At 45.7% G+C, this 21,181-nt stretch overlaps 1 protein-coding gene across 9 annotated transcripts in view; it reads right to left on the bottom strand.

The window, feature by feature from the left end:
• Positions 1 to 21,181, bottom strand: part of THADA (THADA armadillo repeat containing) — a 324,726-nt gene that overhangs the window by 74,359 nt on the left and 229,186 nt on the right. For all 9 annotated transcript variants that reach the window (XR_014842042.1, XR_014842043.1, XR_014842044.1 and 6 more), the window contains one exon: positions 4,663 to 4,757. Coding sequence is in view for 5 of the 9 variants with exons in the window: in XM_085019406.1 (XP_084875532.1) it covers positions 4,663 to 4,757 (95 nt within the window). In the remaining 4 variants the exon portion in view is untranslated. The remainder of the gene's footprint in view (positions 1 to 4,662; positions 4,758 to 21,181) is intronic.

The following is a 21,181-nucleotide window of genomic DNA, read 5'->3' as shown; positions in this document are numbered from 1 at the left end:
ATCATTATCTTAAGCTGTTCTAATCATCTTCTCTGCCTCTCCCCGTCACTGGTTTTCTCATTGTTTATGCCCCCAGCCCTTCAATGTGGTTCCAAGACATTTTAGAGGTAGGAATAGCCTTCCAAGGTCACGTACAGAATAGTATTTGAGAGGAGATGGGCAGACCCGTCTCTATCCAAAAAGTTTCCCGGAAATTGATCTTACTGCATTTCTTTCGAAAGAATTAATCTCCTTTAAGATTCATATCTAGATATAGTTACTGTTGAAATACATGTATACACATATGAATAAAACAGAATTACGTTATGTAAAATTGGTAAAATGGGAAATTAGAGGAAGAAATCCCTTTATAATAGCACGGTTCTAAAGTGACTCTTTTTAGCATTGTGCTGCCTTGAACTCTACTCTTCCACTTCCTACTCCCCTAAGCCCCCAATAATGGTTATCAAGATGCCTGGACAAATCTCCCTGACATTCCATGAATGCATTTTTGGTTACATTCTTCTTCTGTGACAAAGGAACTTGGCTCCATAAGGGTCCTAAGAATTCTTTATGGACGTGGATAGAGAAAATGCCACTTTGTCTTAAAAACCACATGACCCTACTCCCTGTCTTATATCCTCCAATAATCTCCTTTATCTACAAGGTCAAGTTCAAGCTACTTAGACGCAGGCCCATGAAGCTGTCCTTGACTGAGTTCCTGCCTCCCCAGCCTCACTTCTAGTCACATCTTGCTGTCCTTGAACCCAGCACTGCTACTATTGCAGTGTCCTACTTCTTTGAAAGCTGTGCTGGTTTGTGTCTCTGTGACTTTCGACGAGCTCCTTTCCCCGTCCATAATACCTCTACTTTGCCCATCTGGAGACTTTCTCCTCATCCTCAAAACTGTTCAACCACCACCTGCTCTACGAAGCCTTTCATGTCTCCCCAAGTAAAAATGACCTTTCACTTTTTCGTGCTTCAAATGTATCCCATACATATTCCCTTTACAGCATCTGTAATCCCTTATTGGACCTGCTTATAAGTCCACAATATATCACGTGTATCTCCAGATGTATGTGCCCAACATACGTCTGATGAATGAAAAAATAAATGAACGACAACAAAATGAGCTTTTTCTGCATCAGTCAGAGGGGTAGGAGCATCTCTAAGCAAGTGGATTCCAAAGCAGATTCTCTCTCTCTCTCTCTCTCTTTTTTTTTTTTTTTTTGGTCTTTTTAGGGCCACACTGGTAGTGTATGGAAGTTCCCAGGCTATGGGTCAAATCGGAGCTGTAGCCACTGGCCTATGCCACAGCCACAGCTATGCCAGATCTGAGCTGCATCTGCGACCTACACCATGGCTCAAGGCAGTGCCAGATCCTTAACCCACTGAGTGAGGCCAGGGATTGAACCCGAGTCCTCATAGATACTAGTCGGGTTCATTAACCACTGAGCCACGACAAGAACTTGCAAAGCGCATTCTTTACATAGGACTTTACATGTATTAGTTGACAATGGCTCTAAGACATATATCCTATTATATCCTCACTTACAATTGAGAAAAAGTATCTCAAAGAGGTTAAATGACTTGCCTACGGTCACAAAAGCTAGTAAATGGCAGACTTGGAATTCAAACCTAGGGCTCTACCTTCAGTGTCTGGGCTCTGTGAGCTTTGGAGGTAGACAGACACATATTTACATATATACATGACATAAAATTTGATTTGAGGAGTTCCCTTGTGGTGCAGCGGGCTATGGATTTGGCATTGTCACTGTAGTGGCCTGGGCCACTGCTGTGACTTGGGTCCGATCCCTGGCTCGGGAACTTCCTGTGCTGCAAGCATGGCCAAAAATAAAAATTCGATTTGAATTTGGACAATGAATTTACATCTGACTAATGCATAAGTTTAAATAAGATTCGTACCTTGAGGACACCTGTTATTATTCTAAAAACTGAGGAAAATTCTGTATTTCAATCAATCAGTTAATAACAAATCCATTTAGCCAGGCCTGCTATTTGCTGAGCCAGGGGACATGGAATGTAAGACATGATCCATTCTTTCAAGGCATTTACAAGGTAAAACTATGGCTTGGCTACATTGTGAAATCACACTGAAATCTACACATCCAGGTAAGTGATCACCTTGTTTGGTGATATACTTAGTTACTGCTCAAACTGCCTTTGGAAATAATTGTGAAACACATAAGATTAGATTTAATTACTTTAAGTTTACAGATTATTTTTATCCTAAACAGTGCTATCCATTCTAATCTCCATTTTATTTGACATTTAGTTCATTTTAAAAACTGAATTCAGGGAGTTCCCGCTATATCACAGCAGGTTAAGTATCTGGTATTGTCTCTGGCAGCATGGGTTTGATCCCCAGCCCAGTGCAGAGGGTTAAGGATCCAGTGTTGCAGTAGCTGTGGTGTAGGTCATGGCCATGGCTCAGATTCGATCCCTGGCCCAGGAACTTCCATACACCTCAGGTGCAGTCAAAAAAAAAAGAAAAAAAATCAAACTCATCCTCAAAGGAGGAAGGTTTGCTACCACTACTTGTGTGGATATAGTATATGAATATATACATTCATATAGAAGAAAGATACATACATACGAATATATCCTGTGGTTTATGAGGGCAGTTCCCAAAGGACTGGAAAAAAAATCAGTGCTTGTCCAATAGAAATACATGAGCCATATACGTAATTTTTGATTTTCTAATAGTCACATTTTAAAAAATAAAAAGAAGGAGTTCCTGTTGTGGCTCAGTGGGTCATGAACCTGAGTAGTATCCACAAGGAAGCAGGTTTGATCCCTAGCCTCGCTCAGTGGGTTAAAGATCCAGTGTTACTATGAGCTGTGGTGTTGGTCACAGACATGGCTTGGATCCTTCATTGCTGTGGCTGTGGTGGAGGCCGGCAGCTGTAGCTCTGAGTCGACCCCTAGCCTGGGAACTTCTATATGTCACAGGTGTGGCCCTAAAAAGCAAAAAAAAAAAAAAAAAAAAAAAAAAATTTAAAAGTAAAAAGAGATGAGATTAATAATACTTTTTTTTTTTTTTTTGGTCTTTTTTAAGGCCACACCCAAGGCATATGGTAGTTCCCAGGCTAGGGTCAAATCGGAGCTGTAGCTGTCAGCCTACACCATGGCCACAGCAGTGCAGGATCCAAGCCACATCTGTGATCTACTCCATAGCTCTGGCAATGCCAGATCCTTTAACCCACTGAGCGAGGCCAGGGATTGAACTCACATCTCCCTGGATACAAGTCGGTTTCATTACCGCTGAGCCACGATGGGAACTCCTGGACAAGGCTCTTTAGACGTTAAGCAGATGAGTATTCTAAAGCTCTATGCAATTTGGAACTGAAATACAAAAATGGTAGAAACTCCAAACGATTCACATGGCAATAGCTGATTCATAATCTGTTTATAATCTCTGGACCCAGTTACCTCAAGGGTAAAATAAAGTCAATGCAATCCTGAGGTCCCGTACAGCTAGGGTGACCTGTGACTTACTGTGCAAACCTGGACACTTTCAGGAGTAAAAGGGGTACTACTACTAATTATGCTGGGGTTAGAGGTATAAACTAGGACTGTTTCACAGCCATAAAACTATATGATCCTAGTCTATCAAACGGATGCAACAGCTACCCCTGTGCAGGGACGTGAAGCTGATGAAAGTCCAGGCGTGTTCTTATTACCTCTGTGTGGCCACAGGGGCTTTGTGGCCTAATATACATTGATCCCAGCGAGGCAGTTTCGCACCTCCCCCCGCCCCCAGCATTTTAAATTGGTTTGAATTGGGGAACAGGGTTCCATATGGACAGAGCTGGACTCCGACAGCCTGAATATATTTACTGAAGACAACAAATCATTGACAGACTAAATGTAACAGAGGAAAGGTCTGGCCTGCTTGTACTCAGAATCTGACTTTGTAATTGTAGCCTCCTTTAGACAGGCCTAATCAATTAGAAGAGGCTGATTTTAACCAGTTGCAGGCTCATTACCCTGCATTCCAGTTTGTGTTGATGAAAATCAGCTTCAGTCTGTGGCCTGGAACTCATGTACGGCACTTCCTGCGGCCTCTTACATAAACACATCAAAAAAATTTTTTTTTTTATTTGGAGTTGCCCCTCTCCCTTTCGAGAACACTTTGTGAATCGTGATGAAAATAGAACAATTGTGTGTGGATCTGGGGCCCATACCGGGAAACACACATGACACCAAGGAACATATACAAAGTCAGAGCGTAGGGGAGTGAGGGGTGGATATGAGACTGAGCCTCGAATATCCAGTCCAAGCTCCAGCCTCAAATGAGTCCACTCGGTTATCTCCACAGAATGGAACACAGTGAACTCGGAGTTACTGAAAATGACAACCTTTCAAAGAAAATGCATGAAACGGGAAAGAGCCAAGGTCTCAGAAATACAGAGAGTATCTGAGTGGAGTCCAGACTCTTCCCTGAATGACCAAATAGGAAATAAACTTGCAACTAAAGAAGGACAGGCTTTCTCGGGAAGCGTCTATGAGGGAACCGTATGACACTATGTTTAATTTTGATATGTGGTTAGTCTGACAAAAGTAGAAGGTGGGGGAGTGTGTGGTAGAGCCACTCAAAACCCCACCTACATTTCAAAGACCTGTAATCACTCCAAAATATGATATAACTCTGAATCATACCTGGCTGGTTGCCTTTTGCGGGTTTGTCAAGGCAGCGAGTCAACAGGAAGAGAATATCAATACACACAGCTCTGGTCACCAAACATGGATTTTGCCTAGAAAAGTAAAGAACAGAAAATAAATCGATGTTTTCTCTCCCTGAGGCCTGGGTGACAGAAGAGTGAAAGTGGGTATTTTCCACCAGGCATGTCATGAGGCTTAGGGAGTTGTAACGCATGCTAAAAATGATGGACAGTCACCGAGGGCGAGAACACAGGAGCAAGTCAGGGGAGAAAATGAAATCCTAGCCCATATGGTGGGGGCTGGGCTGTGCGTGTGCAAAATGTATAAAACTCTATGCTCTGGCTCCAAATAAAATTAACTGAAAACAAACACAAACCAATATCCTATCTCAGTTACTTGAAAACAAGGGGAGGCAGGGAATTCGACATCATGTTCTATCATCTTCCTCTTAAGCGAACACATTTAGGGGAAAAATCATGGGTGATGAATATCACTGATGTAGCATTTTGGAGAAGAACTGCATTCACATATGACAAGCCATATTTACGGACTTAATCAGCTGAAAAAAACAAACATATGAACACACTGACAAACACGGCAATAGACCTTTCTTTGCTGATAAATGAGATTTTTTTTTTTCTCCTTTCGATAAATGGAGCAGCTCTTTTTGCTCTTTGAACCTCATCCTGAGAATAATAACTGGGCTTGGATTTAGGGGTCTAAATAAAAAAGAAAGAATGGAGACTTCCTTTTGAGAACAGCACTGAAGGTCCTGGGCTCTGAGGGACCATGAAAAGAGCCCAAACCTCCTCGGTGTACAGAGAGTTCAGCACAAGCAGTAAAAACTGCAGGGACGGATGTGGGTTTGAATCCTGACTTTGGCACTTAGTATCTCTGTGACCTGGATCAGATTCCCGACCTGTACGATGAAACCCTAATCATCACACTGTGAGTCACCGTGAGCACTGGATGGGCAAACCCAGAGCGCTTGCCTCAGTGCCTCGCCCCGGCAGAAGCTCTGCAAGCGTCCGTTCCCTGCCCTGCTCCTCCGCCTCCAATCTAGGATGTGGGACAAGTTCTGGCTACGCTCTTTCCATCTGGCTTGATCCCTCAATCCATCCTTCTCACTCCCTATAAATGATCAGTTTGACCACGTCCCTAAGGTTCATTCCCACTCTATCCTGAGCTGCTCATATCCTCTGAATGTGCATGGATTTATAGGAAAAGCTAGTCAGCTCTTTTAATTTAAAACAAAACTGTCTTGGGAGTCCTCTTGTGGTGGTCAAGGATCCAGTGTGGTCACTGCAGTGGCTTGGGTCACTGCTGTGACATGGGTTTGATCCTTGCAACTCCCGCGCGCTGCAGGCATGGAGACAAAACCAGAAAACAAAACCCCCTGTCATTTCAACATCTCCCTGGGGCTGACCAGCCTCACGTCTGTGCCACTGACTTGCTTCCCCTCCAGGATCTGCTTGCTCCCTGGCTCTCACCCGAGCAGAGCTACATGTTTACATGTACACTGCACATCTGGCCTCATTTCATACCTACGCCTGGCTATTTTTAAAAATTAGCTTTTAAAAGCAGGTAACAACACATGCACACAGTATAAAAATAATTCAAACAGTACAAAAGGGGATGCAGTAAAAATTAAGCTCCTTTTCCATGCCTCCACCCTCTATCCACATGTTCTGCTCCCCTGAGGCAGCCGCCGTTACTACTTGCCACAGTATATCCTTCCAGGCACATTCTATTCATTTACAAGCATCTATCTATAGCTACTCACTTGTTTAGTTTTATGTAAGTAGTGGTTTACTACATACTAAGTTCTGAGCACTACTTTTTTCACTCATATATTTTAAGTATCATTCTATTCAAAACAGAGATTTGCCTCATTCGTTAAATGGTTGTGAACTGATCCATTTCATGGAGGTACCTGTCCCCTACTGAAATAACTCAGACTGTTTAAGATACTTTGTTTGAAAGCAATGCTGCAATAAATATAAACATATATACATACATTAGTTTTGTGCATAGGCCTGAATACCCAAAAGAGAGATTCCTGGAAGCTGATTTGCTGGATCAAGATATTTGCACATGTGGAGCTCCTGCTGTGGCACAGTGGGTTAAGGACCTGGTGTTGCCACAGCTGTGGTGTGGGTTGCAGCTGTGGCTTGGATTTAATCTCTGGCCAGGGAACTTCCAAATGCTGTGGGTATGGCCAAAAAATAACACCAAAACAAAACAAAAGATATTTTCACTTTTAAAATTCTGCTTGATTTTGATAAGATGCTTTCCAAAGAGATTGTATCAATTTATTCTTTCATCAACAGTGTATAAGAGCCCCACCTCCGCAACAACCTGACCAACACAGTGATTTAACTTTTGACCTTTGCCAAGATGATAAGTTAAAAACAGTATCTCATTGGATTTAAATCACAATTATTTCCAGTGGCCATCCCTTCATATGTTTTTCAAAAACGCTATCTGAATTCCCTTTTCTGTGAATTGTACTAAAATCTCCTATTTTGTTTTCATTTTTTCTTTATTGATTTGTTGGAGCTCTTTGTATATTAAGGAAATCTGCCCTTTGTCATATGTGATGCAAATATGTTTTTGCAGTTTATCATTTGTCCTTTAACCTTATAATTTTTTTTCAATTCAAAAATGTTTAGCTGTATGTAGTCAAATATATTTCTATTTATGTCTTCTGGGTTTTATGTCATGCTTACAAAGTCTAACCCTTCTCCAAGATAGAGATTTTTAAATTTTCCCATATTTTCTTTTAGTACTTTACAGTTCCATTTTTTTTTTTTTTTTTTTTTTTTTTTTTGTCTTTTGTCTTTTGTTGTTGTTGTTGTTGCTGCTGCTATTTCTTGGGCTGCTCCCGCGGCATATGGAGGTTCCCAGGCTAGGGGTTGAATCGGAGCTGGAGCCACCGGCCTACACCAGAGCCACAGCAACGCAGGATCCGAGCCGCGTCTGCAACCTACACCACAGCTCACAGCAATGCCGGATCGCCGGATCGTTAACCCACTGAGCAAGGGCAGGGACCGAACCCGCAACCTCATGGTTCCTAGTCGGATTCGTTAACCACTGCGCCACGACGGGAACTCCTACAGTTCCATTTTTAAAGTATTTAGCAGTTGGGAGAATAGACTTGCGGTTGCCAAGGGGGAGGGGGAGGGAGTGGGATGGATAGGGGATTTGGAGTTAATAGATGCAAACTATTGTCTTTGGAATGGATTAGCAATGAGATCCTGCTGTGTAGCACTGGGAACTACATCTGGTCGCTTATGATGCAGCATAATAATGTGAGAAAAAAGGATGTATATATGTATGTGTAACTGGATCACCATGCTGTACAGTGGAAAATTGACAGGATGCTATAAACCAGTTATATAAATGGAAAAAAATCATTATATATATATAAAAGAAACAGCACTGACATATATTCACTGAGTATGTATCTCAAAACCCAATGAAACAATTTCATTTTGGCAAGCATCCAAAAATGCTAATAAATTTTCAATCACTACAAAAAATAAAAAATAAAAAAAAAGGAGTTCCCATAGTGGTTCAGTGGAAATGAATCTGACTAGCACACATGAGGATAAAGGTTCAATCCCTAGCCTTGCTCAGTGGGTTAAGGATTCAGCGTTGCCATGAGCTGTGATATAGGCTGCACATGAGGCCTGGATCCTGTGTTGCTGTGGCTGTGGTGTAGGCCAGAGTGTACAGCTCTGATTTGACCTCTAGTCTGGGAACCTCTATATGCCATGGGTGTGGCCTTAAAAAGACAAAAAATATATATATATATTTAATTTTTTAAATTAAAAGTTTAGTTGATTTACAATGTTGTGTCGATTTCTGCTGTATGACAAAGTGACACAGTCATAGACACATATACATTTTTTCTTATACTATCTTCCATTATGATTTATCCCAAGAGACTGGATCGAGTTCCCTGTGCTATACAGTGGACCTCATTGCTTATCCATTCTAAATGTAATAGTTTGCATCTACGAACCCCAAACTCTTAGTCCATCCCACTCCCTCCCACCTCCGCCTTGGCAACCACAAGAACAGAACAACCACTGTTCTTTATGTTACAGTTCCAAATTCTTTTTTCTTTCTTGGCCGCCCCATGGCATATGGAATTCCTGGGCCAGGGATCAGATCCGACTGCAGTTGCAACCTAAGCCACAGGCACAGCAGTGATGGATCCTTCACCCACTGGGCTGGGTCAGGGATTGAACCTGTGTCCCAGCGCTCCCAAGATGCTGCCAATCCTGTTGTGTCACAGTGGGAACTCCTACAGTTCCAATTTTTGTTGTTGTTAATACTTTGATCTATTTGGAAAATTTCCCCCTGAATCTGACCCTCATCTTTTGTCTCTATCCAGCTTCCCCCTGATCAGTCATAACTTGGCCTGTGAAGTTGAAAAGCTTACAGTCTATGAAAACTTCTTTAATAGCATTCCCAGTTCTGGCACTTCCACTGTTTAGGAAGTGGGATGTTTCCCTCCCCTCCACCCCCTGCCCCCCAAAGAAAGGGTCACTCAAGAAAGAAAGCAAGAAAACCTACTGCAATGGGTTAATAAATTATCGGACATGAAGCACAGGGCTGCATAAATAAATGGCCTGCAGAGAGCAGGTAGAATGCCTCCTGATTGTCCAGCTTTGAGCTAGGTGCTGGGAAGAGAGGCTTTCTGATTTGGGAAGCAGAGAATTTTGTCTAGTTAGGGATACAAGAATAAAGACAAACTCTGGAACAGGATGTAAGGAGTTAAGGGAAAGAACATATTAGGGTGGACTGGAGAAATGGAAAAGGTTTATGAAGTTGCAGTTTCAACTGGGCCATGAAAGATGGGAAGAATTTAGACACAGTTGACAAGGAAAGGCACTCTGAGAGGGGGCAACAGATGTGGGAAGAAATTAGTCTGCCCTGTTCAGACCAGGTGAGACCAGGTTGGGGTCCAGAGACACTAGAGAATGTATCGAGAAGGTGGAAATAAGCAAGGAAAGCCAGACTTGCAGGCGATGGGATACTCTGTGCTAACCGGTGCTCCTTAGTGTAAAAATGTACTGCCTCCTCCCATCTGGCCTCACACTCTTAGCATCTCACCCCAGATGTTTTTCTGCTGGAGCCATACAGAATGTTTTTGGGAAATCGGTTTGACTTTCAAGTCTGGTGAGAAGCCTAGTTTCCATGAGATTTTTTTTTTTTTTTTAGCCCATATATTTTTTAAAATCTCTAAATGAATAGAGGAAAGGTTATGATCTTTAGAGCCCCCAGCCAGGCTGAAGTGTTCTGCACCCTCTCTTGGCCTGGCACAGGCTGCCAACCTTGCTGGCATCCTTGGACATGGCAGGGACCACTCTGACTGCACCCATAGCTCTGAGGGGCTCAGCCAAGTCTGATGTAGTCAAGGAGATCACGGGAGGCTCCCTCACCCAGGGCTGCTTCTGATTCCAGGAAACAGAGAGGATCTGGGGCCACAAACGAGTCCATCCATGGCCTCGCCTTCGAGACTGGCCCAGAGAGAAATTCTGGCCTGGAGCCCACCGTTCAAGGCTCCAACCTCGAGAACAGCCACAGCCACGGCCACGGCCTCATAACATCTCTGTCTGGAATCAAAGTTGGGCTTCACTCTGACCTGGCTCCTAAGTCAGGAAATAATTTTTTTTTTCTTTTTCTTTTTCTCTCCCTCTTACTTGGTGTTTGTTCTGACTTGGAAATGGTACACTGAGAGTTCAGGGTGAGCCAGAGGTTTGTTCTCGGTCTGTCAGGCCACTTTGATGATGGGAATAAAATCCTGGGAAAGAGCAAGCCAGCTGGACAGGAAACCAAGCCACAGGGTTTTGGTGGGCTTGGGGATTTTTTTTTTTTTTTTTTTTTTTTTTTGTCTTTTTGCTATTTCTTGGGCCGCTCCTGCGGCATATGGAGGTTCCCAGGCTAGGGGTCGAATCGGAGCCGTGGCCACCGGCCTACACCAGAGCCACAGCAACGCAGGATCCGAGCCGCGTCTGCAACCTACACCACAGCTCACGGCAACGCCGGATCGTTAACCCACTGAGCAAGGGCAGGGACCGAACCCGCAACCTCATGGTTCCTAGTCGGATTCGTTAACCACTGCGCCACGACGGGAACTCCGGGATTTTTTTTTCTTCCCCCAAATGGAAAAATCCTGGCATAGGGTATGGTATAATAAAGACTGAGAGTGTTTGAAAAAAGTCAGGCGTGGTCAGGGTCCAACAGATGGGCTGAAAAGCAGCATAAGAGTGGCTTCAGAAGGAAGAGCAGACCTCAGGTACTATGAGGACTCAGTTTACACATATAACATGAAATGAAGGGCTTGTTAAAAATGCTTTCTTCCACTCTTTTTATCATTTGTCCCTTGACTAACACCCACCCGAGACCCTGATCTCTGAACTTCATTAAATCTCCTGGAAGCTGGGGGAGGCAGAAGGCAGGGCTTCCCAGACACGTCCACAATGGCTCTAGTGTCTAGGGGACAGCAGGAGCTCTCGGGGAGTCTGTGATCAATTATTCACTTCTCCTGTCCCTTCCGGAATCCCAGGGGCTGCAGAGCTTTTTAACTGAAGCCCATTCATTTAGAAAACATTTACTAAGAGGCCACTGGGAGCCAGGAATCATGCCAGGGAATGGAAACATAAAGCTGAAATGATTCAGTGACAGTGGTCACTGCCCTCAAGGAACTTAGAGTCCCGAACAGCCTTTTTTCTTTTACATTTTCTTTTTTCTTTTTCTTTTTTGCCTTTTAGGGCCATATACGTGCAGCTCACGGCAACACCAGATCCTCAACCCACTGAGCAAGGCCAGGGATTGAACCTGCAACCTCATGGTTCTTAGTCGGATTCGTTAACCACCGCGCCACGACAGGAACTCCAATATCTGTGGAATTTCTATAAAATCCTTGCCGAGAATGAATTTTGAATCAATTACCTTTGACATAAGATATAAATATTTCATAAAATGTAATAATTTGAGGTAAAGATATTATTGATTCAGTCTAACGTCTTTTTCTTTTCCAGGTACTAAGTTACCCTTTATTATACTGAAGGATATCCATGGGGTCAGGCCCAATATCCAAGATGATGGTGAATATGCTGAAAGCTAATGTTCCTGAAATTAAATATGCTAAATCTTGAGTAAATTCCCTCTCTGTTGCATTTCTTGCAAACTGTTCATCTCTTATATAGACAGTAAAATTTCAAACTATGCAAAATTTCATAGGTGTGGGTGTGTATGTATACATACACACCCACACTCAGTACAAAGATACATATTAAGTAATCTGTAAAATGTATTTCTTCTTGTGAATGGCTGTCAAAAAACTTGAAATCCACTAGTTTAGCAAGAGAAACACACAACCAATCATATGTTATAATGGGTGCTTGAGAGAGGGGTTGATAGGGAGTTCCCTTCATGGCTCAGTGGAAAGAAATCTGACCAGTATCCATGAAGACGCAGGTTCGATCCCTGGCCTCACTCAGGGGGTTAAGGATCTGGTGTTGCTGTGAACTGTGGTGTAGGTCACAGACATGGCTTGGATCCTGCGTTGCTGTGGCTGTGGCGGAGGCCAGCAGCTGTAGCTCTGATTCGACCCCTAGCCTGGGAACCTCCATATGCCTCAGGTGTGGCCCTTAAAAGGAAAAAAAAAAAAAAAGAGAGAAAGAGAGAGGGGTTGCCAGAGTGCAAATTCAGGGTGGGGAAGGGGAACTGCCCAGGTGAGTCAGGAAGTGCCTCAGCAGAGCTGGGGGATGAGGAGGAGCCTGGGAGACACTGCCAGCAGAGGAAGCAGCATGTCCAAAGACTATGGCATAATAACAAGAAGTGCAAAGGGGATGTGGAAGAGGAGGGACAGCAGGAAGTGACAGCGGATGGGTGACACGCCCCAAATGGAGGCACTTAGGAGTGGCCTTTAAGAGCTCCAAAAGCTTCAAAGGGTTGAAGCCCTAGTGGGACCCCATCAGTCCAAGCCATCCTGGGAGTCTGGGAGTCCTGCTCCTTAGTGTGAGAAACAGATGGTTTACTTTGGACATAGGAAACTCTTCCAGAAGAATCCACTGCCATCTTCAGAGGGCTGAAGACAACCATTCTGGCTTGACGCTGTTAGTGAGTGTTAAGGTCTCTAAGTCATGAGATCCTATCTGGACTTCAAGAGTCAGGGTCTAAGGTCACTCCAGTTCCTACAGAAAAATTACTTCCCCAGAATCCTGATTAGACACATGGCTTAACTTTATTCATCTAGAAAGCTTTACGAAGCACCATGGGAGATATCCTCCTTGGAAGAGAAGTGGAAGGGACAAGGTTCTGGCCTTGAAGAGCTTAGGTCGTGTGTGTGTGTGTGTGTGTGTGTGTGTGTGTGTGTGTGTGTGTGTGTGTGTGTGTGTGTGTGGCGGTGTTGGGGGTATACATGGAGAAAACCAAGACATTCACAAAACGATCTGAGCGAATATCACGGAGGAGGGGTCTGGAGATGGGGAAGGAACTGACTGGTGCATGGAAAGAAGGAACTCCAGGCAGGAGAGTTCACTGGAGCAAAGATACAACGGTGGGAACATGCCTGCCACCGGCCAGAAACTCAAACAGGTACAGGAGACAAGCTTGACAGCTTAGGATGACTTTGGCTCTTGGGTCCTGGCAGGGGCTGGGCCCAGCACAGCCCACCAAGGGCTCCTCCTCTAAGCAGGGCTCCCACGGGCTCACTGCAACTCAGGCGGCTTCTGTTCTCCAGCGCAGTGAGTATGAAGCACTGGCAGCCCCTCACCATGGCGTCAGCAGTCAGTTAATGAAGCATCAGCCTGGGGACCGCCACCAGCCCCGAAATAGGCTGGACAGAAGAAAAGCAGAGAGGAAACAAAGATGCGGAATATGGGAGAGAAGGCAGGTGAGAGGCAGGGCTGGGGTGGGGAGAAGAAAAGAATAATAAGTGCGGGGCGGGGGGGCCCCCCTGCCTGACACATGTCCAGCCACACAGTGTCCTGTATTTAAAACACACTTCAAAGCCTGCCCTCTAGGAAACCGGCCCTGACTAACCATCAGAGAAGAGCCGCTGAGGACAGTCTGAACAGCTGACTTGACGGGCTGCTGCCTTGACCTTCCTCTGGTCCCCCAGAGCTCCCGCGGGCCCCCTCTGTCGTCCCTGGCAGTTGGAGACTCTGCAAGAGGAGCGGTCGGCCGACCAGACGCTGCCTCTCCTTATGTTTGGTTATAAAAGGAAGAGCTGCTGTGGTTAGGAGCCAGGAGGTACTCCTTTGATGCAGGCCACATGAAGTCATATAAATGTGGAAGTGTAAATTAAATAAAAAAGAACCCCCTCTCCCCTCTGATTTCCATTTTTACCACAGCCCCCAGCCAAGCAACCATCATATGGCATTCTCAGAGAAACAATAGGGGATCTGTTTAAACCGAGATGCCAAACGGTCATGAATTGCAGAATATATATTTTTAAACAAGTTATTTTCCCCCGTGGTAACATCTAGAGTCCAGATCTACACCCGAGGCCAGCTGGCAGCAGCATGCAGGGCCTGGCTGGCGAGCCGGGACTGCTCGTTTACCTTGCCCGCCACCGCGGGAGGGGAGGCGGGTGCCGGCAGAGCTGCATTTTTAGGGTATGTTCCAACTTCCATCCAGCCTTTCTTGGTCTGGAGCTTTGCAAGTGTTTATACTCACACCCACACGTATAAGCTGCCCTGCAGCCCTCTGCTCGGATTTTCCTTTTAAAGTGAAGCCATCTTCGTGCCCTTCTCTGGTGGTTGACCAGGTTGCAGGGAGTCCTTACCAAGACGTCATGCACACAGCAAGACACCATGAGCTGTGAGTCTGTCCAGAAAGGGACCAAACGTCCCAGCCACGCGCTACAGAGCACTTGGGGCCGCCCTTGGGAAGACAGCTTTTGTTCCCGGGGGATGGAGTGTGTGAAGACAAAGGGCCTTCACCACTTTACCAGGGTTCTGGGTAGGCACTCAGCAAAGGTCCAGGCAGTCTGCCCAAGGCCCTGAGGCCCTTCTTAGGTCAAGGTCGAGGCCACAGCTGCCTCTGCTTCCCTGGGGGTGCCGCTGCTCCTAGAGGAAGTCTGTAAGCTCAGTACCAAGGCTTTGCCTTTCCCTCCCTGAAGGCTCACTTGCCTTTTCAGAGGCTCCCCCAAGGGAGCCTCCCACACCCCCAGAGGCCCTCATATTTTTCCCTCTTTCTATTAGGCATCTTTTTCTCATTGATGTACTAACACTCAAGTTATGTGTAGAGAATGAGGAAAAAGAGACCTTGTGTGGGGCTTGGGGTTTGTTCAAAGCCTGAAGAAACTGTTTTAGAGGGTGTATGTTTTTTATTCCTTTTATGAGAGATGCATGTTTCCCCCCCTCTGTGACTTGTTTAAAAGTAAAGTTTAATATGCTGCCAGAGAAATTGCTGGTTAATAACTTAATAAGCAATGTGCTAGGAATTATGGGAGAAAAGTAGTATCCAAGAAAACTTTTATTGTACAGTTTGGGGCTTGGCGGATATATAGCTTCAGTTATTATATAAAACGCTAACAGAAGTCTCCTTTCTTTTCAGACCTCACCTCCCTAGAATTCTTTTAAAAAGGGTACATAAGTGAGGTGAATGGAAACTTCTAGAAGCTGCGTGAGAGGTCTGCATGTAGATCACAGGTGAGAACTTCCAACGGCACCGACAACAGAATTGTGCTGATGTGAGTGCAGCAACGCATGCACTTGGAAATGAGTCCTGGCAATGATCCATTGTAGTAATAAAAGTTTTATTTTCAAAAAGTATCCTTGCTTTGTAAGATTCTTAAGAGAGAAGAAAAACAGGCACCACTATTCCCATTTTTAGAAATCAACAGAGTAGCTGGCATCGCTCAGGTGACCTACCCAAGATCAGGGCAAAAACCAAGAAGGGAGTCAAGGTTTTCTAGACAAACTGTGTCTATGTGTTCCCAACACAATCGGATGAAAAGTATGACGCAACGGCGATCAAGGAGAGTATCTGGGTTTGCAGCCGCAAGCTCTGGTGTTGTGTCCTGGGGGCCAGTCTGGTGGAGAGCAAGGCTCCAAGCATAGCTGTTTCTGTGAGGGCCAACCTAGGGGCCCGTCGGCACGGCCGACTCAAGTATCTGACAATAAACACTCCCTCTATTTGCTTAGCTCTTTTGAACTCACACACCCATTGCTCACCGTGTCTTTCCCCACCCTCATCTATTTCACATTTTAGAGCTTCCAACTTTACGGATAAAAACCGAGACCCAAAGAACTTAAGGTCCACACATCACTAGTTAGTACTAAGCAGGGGCCAGAACCCAGACCTGCCACCTTTGAGTGACCCTGCCTCCCCTCGACCCCAGGGAGGTGCGTTCACACCTAGAGGCTTTTCCGTTTACCCAGTGCCTCTCCAAGTGGCCCTGCCTGTGGTCACCTGGGAACACAGGGCCTCTGGACCGGGGAGGGCCTCTTCCGGCTCAAGCAGGGAATAAGGTCCTGAGTGTGTGTGAGAAGCTACCTCCAGAGGCCTGCAGCCCAGTCCAATGGCTGAGGAAGCCTGGGCATCACTGACAGCCGAGGGGGAGGAGGGCGACGAGGCTTTGGGGGGTCTCTCTCAAAGCAGCTCCCTTGGCCCCTGGACATAAAACCTGCTCACATGCCCACAAGCCCCCCTGGGGTCAGCGTGAAGCCTAACCATGGAGGACGAAGTGCCAGGGCTGAGCCAGCTCAATGTGAGCACAAAGACGCAGGAAGCTAAGCGAGGCCTAACGCAGTGCTCCTGCCAGGTGTGCATGGTGCTTGAAACCCTGTGCTCAAGTTACTGACTTCGGTTAAAGGAGCTGCCTCTGGAAGATCATGAGTAAACGACAGTGGTACGACCCATAAGAATCAACTTCTTGACATTTAGCACTGAGTAACATGCCCGTGTGATTTCTTGGTCATAGCAACTGGCAGTCAGCCAGCTGAGAGTGGATTTCTGCGGAAAGGGGATCCAGAACCGTTCTCTTTTGACAGCAAGAAGGTCCAGGGCGTGGGTCATGTCCAAGGAGGGCAGCTCCTGAGAGAGGCCCTTGGACAGCCCAAGGGCCTGGGGTTGCAGCATATTCTAGGAGGATGATCAGGCTGCAGTGGATCCAGAGGCCAGAAAACAAATGTGCTCTCCACATCCCCAATTTAGGCCACCTTCGGAGCCAGACCCATCTGTCAAGTAGGAAGAAGTCACCTGCTCCTTGTGTCTGTTTTTCCACCTACGGGTATTGGTTTGGATGAGATCCCTGTTTGGGAAGAGGGAGTCCGGTGCTCTTCTGAGTCCCTTTTGGGGCTCCCAGGGGCTGAGAAGCCATGTGGGTGGGCTGCGAGGCCCCCAGCTCAACTTGCACTGTATTTGCCATCTCGATTACCTTGAACGTCTTGAACTTCCACTTAAGCTTCTGTTTGAAGCGAGGATTCCACTGGATTAGGTGATCTCTAAACTCCCTTTCTTGCTATAAACTTGTGGTGCTACAGTCCTCTTAGCAACACTGAGCAGATGAGAGCCACCTAGTCTGAAATGCACACAAGCGGCATCTCTATTCCTATCACTAGCTGCCCAGGCAGGCTAGAAGGGCTTCCAAGGGCCAGACACGGCCAGGGGATTGCTACTAGAGAGCTTCTGTTAACCTCCAGGAGGGGCTGGAACGTCTGTTGACCATTGAGAGAGGCTGGAAGATTTAACACCCTCCTCAGTGTATCTCATGAGCATGGAGACAGCAGCCTCCTTAGCCGTGTAAGCCTGAGCTTACTGACTTCCTCTCGACTCTTGGGATAGATTCAAATTCCTCTAGCTGACATTTAAGGCCTGCCACAACTGGTCTCTCACCAAATCTTGCACTGCTCTCCGAACACACCGTGTCTTCTGTCCCACAACACAGCACCTGCATTCCCCACAGGGTGCGGCTGCTCCAGGGTGACCTGCTCTTTTCCTGCCACTTTTGGGGTTTCCAAATCACATCCAGGGTCCAAGAGGCAGCTCAAATACCTAGCTCCCCTAGAAAGCCCTGCCTGGCTATCCCGGGCCACATTCTTCTGTGAACTCTTGTGCTTGTTGTGTGTACTACAGAATTCGAATTCTATATGAATGTCATTGTCAGCGTCACATGGCTATGTCTTGTCAACTGGACTGGCTCTTAACCAAACTCTGACAAGAGACGTCATTAAATATGCCTAAAGTGGTCCCTGCAATGCTGAGCGCGGTACTGAGGTACTGAGATTCCTTCCTTTGTACTTGGGCAATGAGACCGTCACAACTTACTTACCAACACGGGCTCTATACGAGTGTAACCTCACTCATTCTCCGATCTATGAAGATGAATCTCATCTAAACAACTACATCTCGCCTCGCCTTTAGAGACTTCTCCCTTCTCTTGGAAGACTTCCTTGGCATTCCAACTCCCACTAACTGCCTCCTGTCATCCACTTGGACCCTATTCCAGCATTTACCAAATTCTCACTTGTTTAGTTAATTAAATCCATACCTGCCTTAGTCACTAGGTTTTTGAAATGGGGACAATATCTTTCATCTCTATATGCCCCACTGTGCCTAAGACACTGCTCTGTACCATTTGCAAATATGAATTGGCTTAGATTCATTGGGAATATGGCTCAGTAAAGGTAATCATGGTGTTGATTTACCCTAAAGATGGAATATATCACATGCTAAGGATGACAATGACAACAACAACCACCACCACCATCCCTATGTTAGAGTTTTACATAATATCATAAAAATGTGTTGAGGCCATTTAAAGCCTGCATCTCTTGGGAGCCGGGCAACGACAACACCGCCCAAATCTTCCAACAGCAATATTCCAAGAAGCCAACAGCCACAAATGGAGCAAAATGGCTATTTCTGAGCCCTTTATCAAACTAATTACTACTCCTAGGTTAGGTCTGAAGATTTCTATATTTAAAAAGTAGAAAGTTGGGTGCTGAACCCTTGATGTGCAGTTGCATAAAGGAACTATTTTTATTGCTCACGGCAATATGAAGAAGCTTTGATCTCGGGCAACTTGTACAAAGGTTCAGTTTAGTATACTGATCACTTCTGACTGCTTTTACCTAACTGGTTTCCATAAGCTCAGCCTGTCAACAAGAAATGCCTCATATAGTCTCAAGTTTCATTTCTTAAACAGCTTATTCCTTTAAAAGGAATATCTAATGAAGAAACTGTTTTGCACCTTGTCCATTGCTTTGGGTTGAAATGTGCAAACTTAATGTTTCTCTCTGTTTTCAAAAAATACAAACAGGATCTCCTCTTGAGATATCATGACCTTGAACATTCCTGAGAAGTCTGAAAGGGAAGCGAACAAATGTCAACAAGCTTGGGTCTAAAATACACCAACTTCATTTCTCTCATCGTTCAAATATGCGTGAGGCTCAAAGAGACTTTGAATAGGCTGAGCTGGGGGATTAAAGAGGGGTCCTGATGGGAATCTCCCTCCCCCCCAAAAATCTGGGGTTTGAAAGAAAAGCAATTAAAAAGGGGGTAGGGGAGTACTGGGAAGCCTTTTATTTTAAAAAAAGAAAGAGGAGAGAGGAAACAAACCAAAAGCAAACCCAACCCCCAGCAATGCCTGGAAACTTGCTATGTAAGTAACCACCCCTGTTAAGACTTGCTTCCCTTAAAGTTTTGGCAGGGACCACAAATGATAGCCTTAACATGCCACATGATCATCTGAATATTTTAACAACCCATCTCGACTGGATTCATTCCAGCAGCATGGGAGTGAAACTGTGCATGGGAGTGTAGCTGTGGCAAAGGGCCGAGGCCCCTCTGAGGACTTCTGAAAGAAGGATCTCTTCCTCGGTGAGGGGACCGGTCCAGAAGGCACGAGGGATTTGGGAAGGGCCAAGGGACAGTGGGAAAGTGGAATCAGACCTAAATCCCAGGATTTCTGCCTGGGAAGTGTAGTCTCTCGTGTGAATAAATCTGGTGGTTAGAAAATAACTGCTGTCTTCAGCTGTAAAGCAAAACAGAACCCTAAGCCAGGACTTCTGCAGCTGGCCGCAGACCACCCCCCACCGGGGGGTGGGGGGCAGAACTGGCATTGCCACACAAAAGCCAGCCCTAGCTTTGTCCCCATAAGCATATTTTCCTTACACATTTAAATCCCAGGCCTTCAAGAAGCATGCCACCTCAGCTGAGTGGGGACCCATTAAGAATTAGAGAAAATGGGGGGAAGGCAGAGGAGAGTCTGGAAAAGGGGGTGGACGGGGGAGGAGATGCTAAAGTGACTTGGGAGTTTAAGGGGTAGGGAGGTGGACAAGCACAAGAGAGACAAGGGTGAGGGGGTCAGGAGACTGAGAGGGAAGCTGGACAGGGAGGGGGATGGGTCATACAGGTGATGCTTTTTGCACATGAGAACTAACTCGGGGTCAGAAATCCTGAGGTCAAGCGCAGAGAGCTAGGTCTTCAACAAACATAAGCTTCTGCCATCACCTCTTCCCCACATCGGCACTGTTTTATTCAAAAATGTACTTCCCGAAGTTCCTTTCCTAAGTCACCCTGGGACCTGTTCTTGTATTTCTGAGAGCCTGTTTTTCTCACCAGAATATCAGACTGTTATTTTTCAAAATGATAAATATTCGCCGCATGCCAACAAAGTCTGGGTCCTACCCCAGGCACCGAGGCCACTGGGATGGCTGCCCGGACAAGGGAGTGTGGACGCCCCATCGCGAGCTCTGGGGCCACGCGGTCTCTCAGTGCAGGTCATCCCAGGTGGACGGCAAAGAATTCTAGACTGACCCCATCGAGAGCCTCAGCCCCCTCCTACGGCTCCAAGCTCCAGCCACCAGCCTGAGAATGAGGGCGGAGGATGGGAATATTCAAAGAGGGGGGCTGGATGATCACAGTGGCTGATTCTCTGATCCTTGGCCCTCAAAATAGGTACTGTCTCTCAGAACCAGCCGTGCCAGAATCACCGTGGAGCTTATCAGAAAAGCAGGATCTCAGGCCCCAGCCCAGACTACTGCAGGAGTCTTGTTAAGTTACCACCATTCCAAGTCCAGATATGCCAACACTGGATAGATGGAGGCCATGTGGTCCAGCAGAAAGAGCCCGAAGAGAAGCATGGAGTTAGGCCCTCCCCAAGTGTTAGTTGTCATCAGGTGGTTGTTACAGCCTGGTGGGCTGTGTGAAAATGGGTAAATCCCTCGACCTCTGAGCTGTGTTTTCTCATAGGCACAGGGATGGGAGTGGGCCTCAATGAACTTTATGATTCTTTCCAGTTCTTAAGTTCTAGGTCTACGATTCTAGTTGGCAAGATGGTTTTGTTGCCCTCTCTACACTAAAGCAGAGGTTTTAATAAGTACTTGCTCTGTTTAATATAGTCTGGCATATAGCAGGGTTTAATAAATAATTTACTGAATGAAGTGAAACCAGTGTAGCTATTCTATTTAAGTCTCATCTCCAAAAATGAAAATATGCCATAAGCTTCCAGGTCAACCAAATGAGTATCAGATTTTTTTTTTTT

Source organism: Sus scrofa, chromosome 3 (assembly GCF_054392235.1).
Source record: "Sus scrofa isolate SSC_HxYL_T2T_F1_AM1 chromosome 3, Sscrofa_HxYL_maternal_Yorkshire_Landrace_v2.0, whole genome shotgun sequence".
NCBI lineage: Eukaryota > Metazoa > Chordata > Mammalia > Artiodactyla > Suidae > Sus > Sus scrofa.
This window is presented reverse-complemented; position numbering and strand designations above follow the sequence as displayed.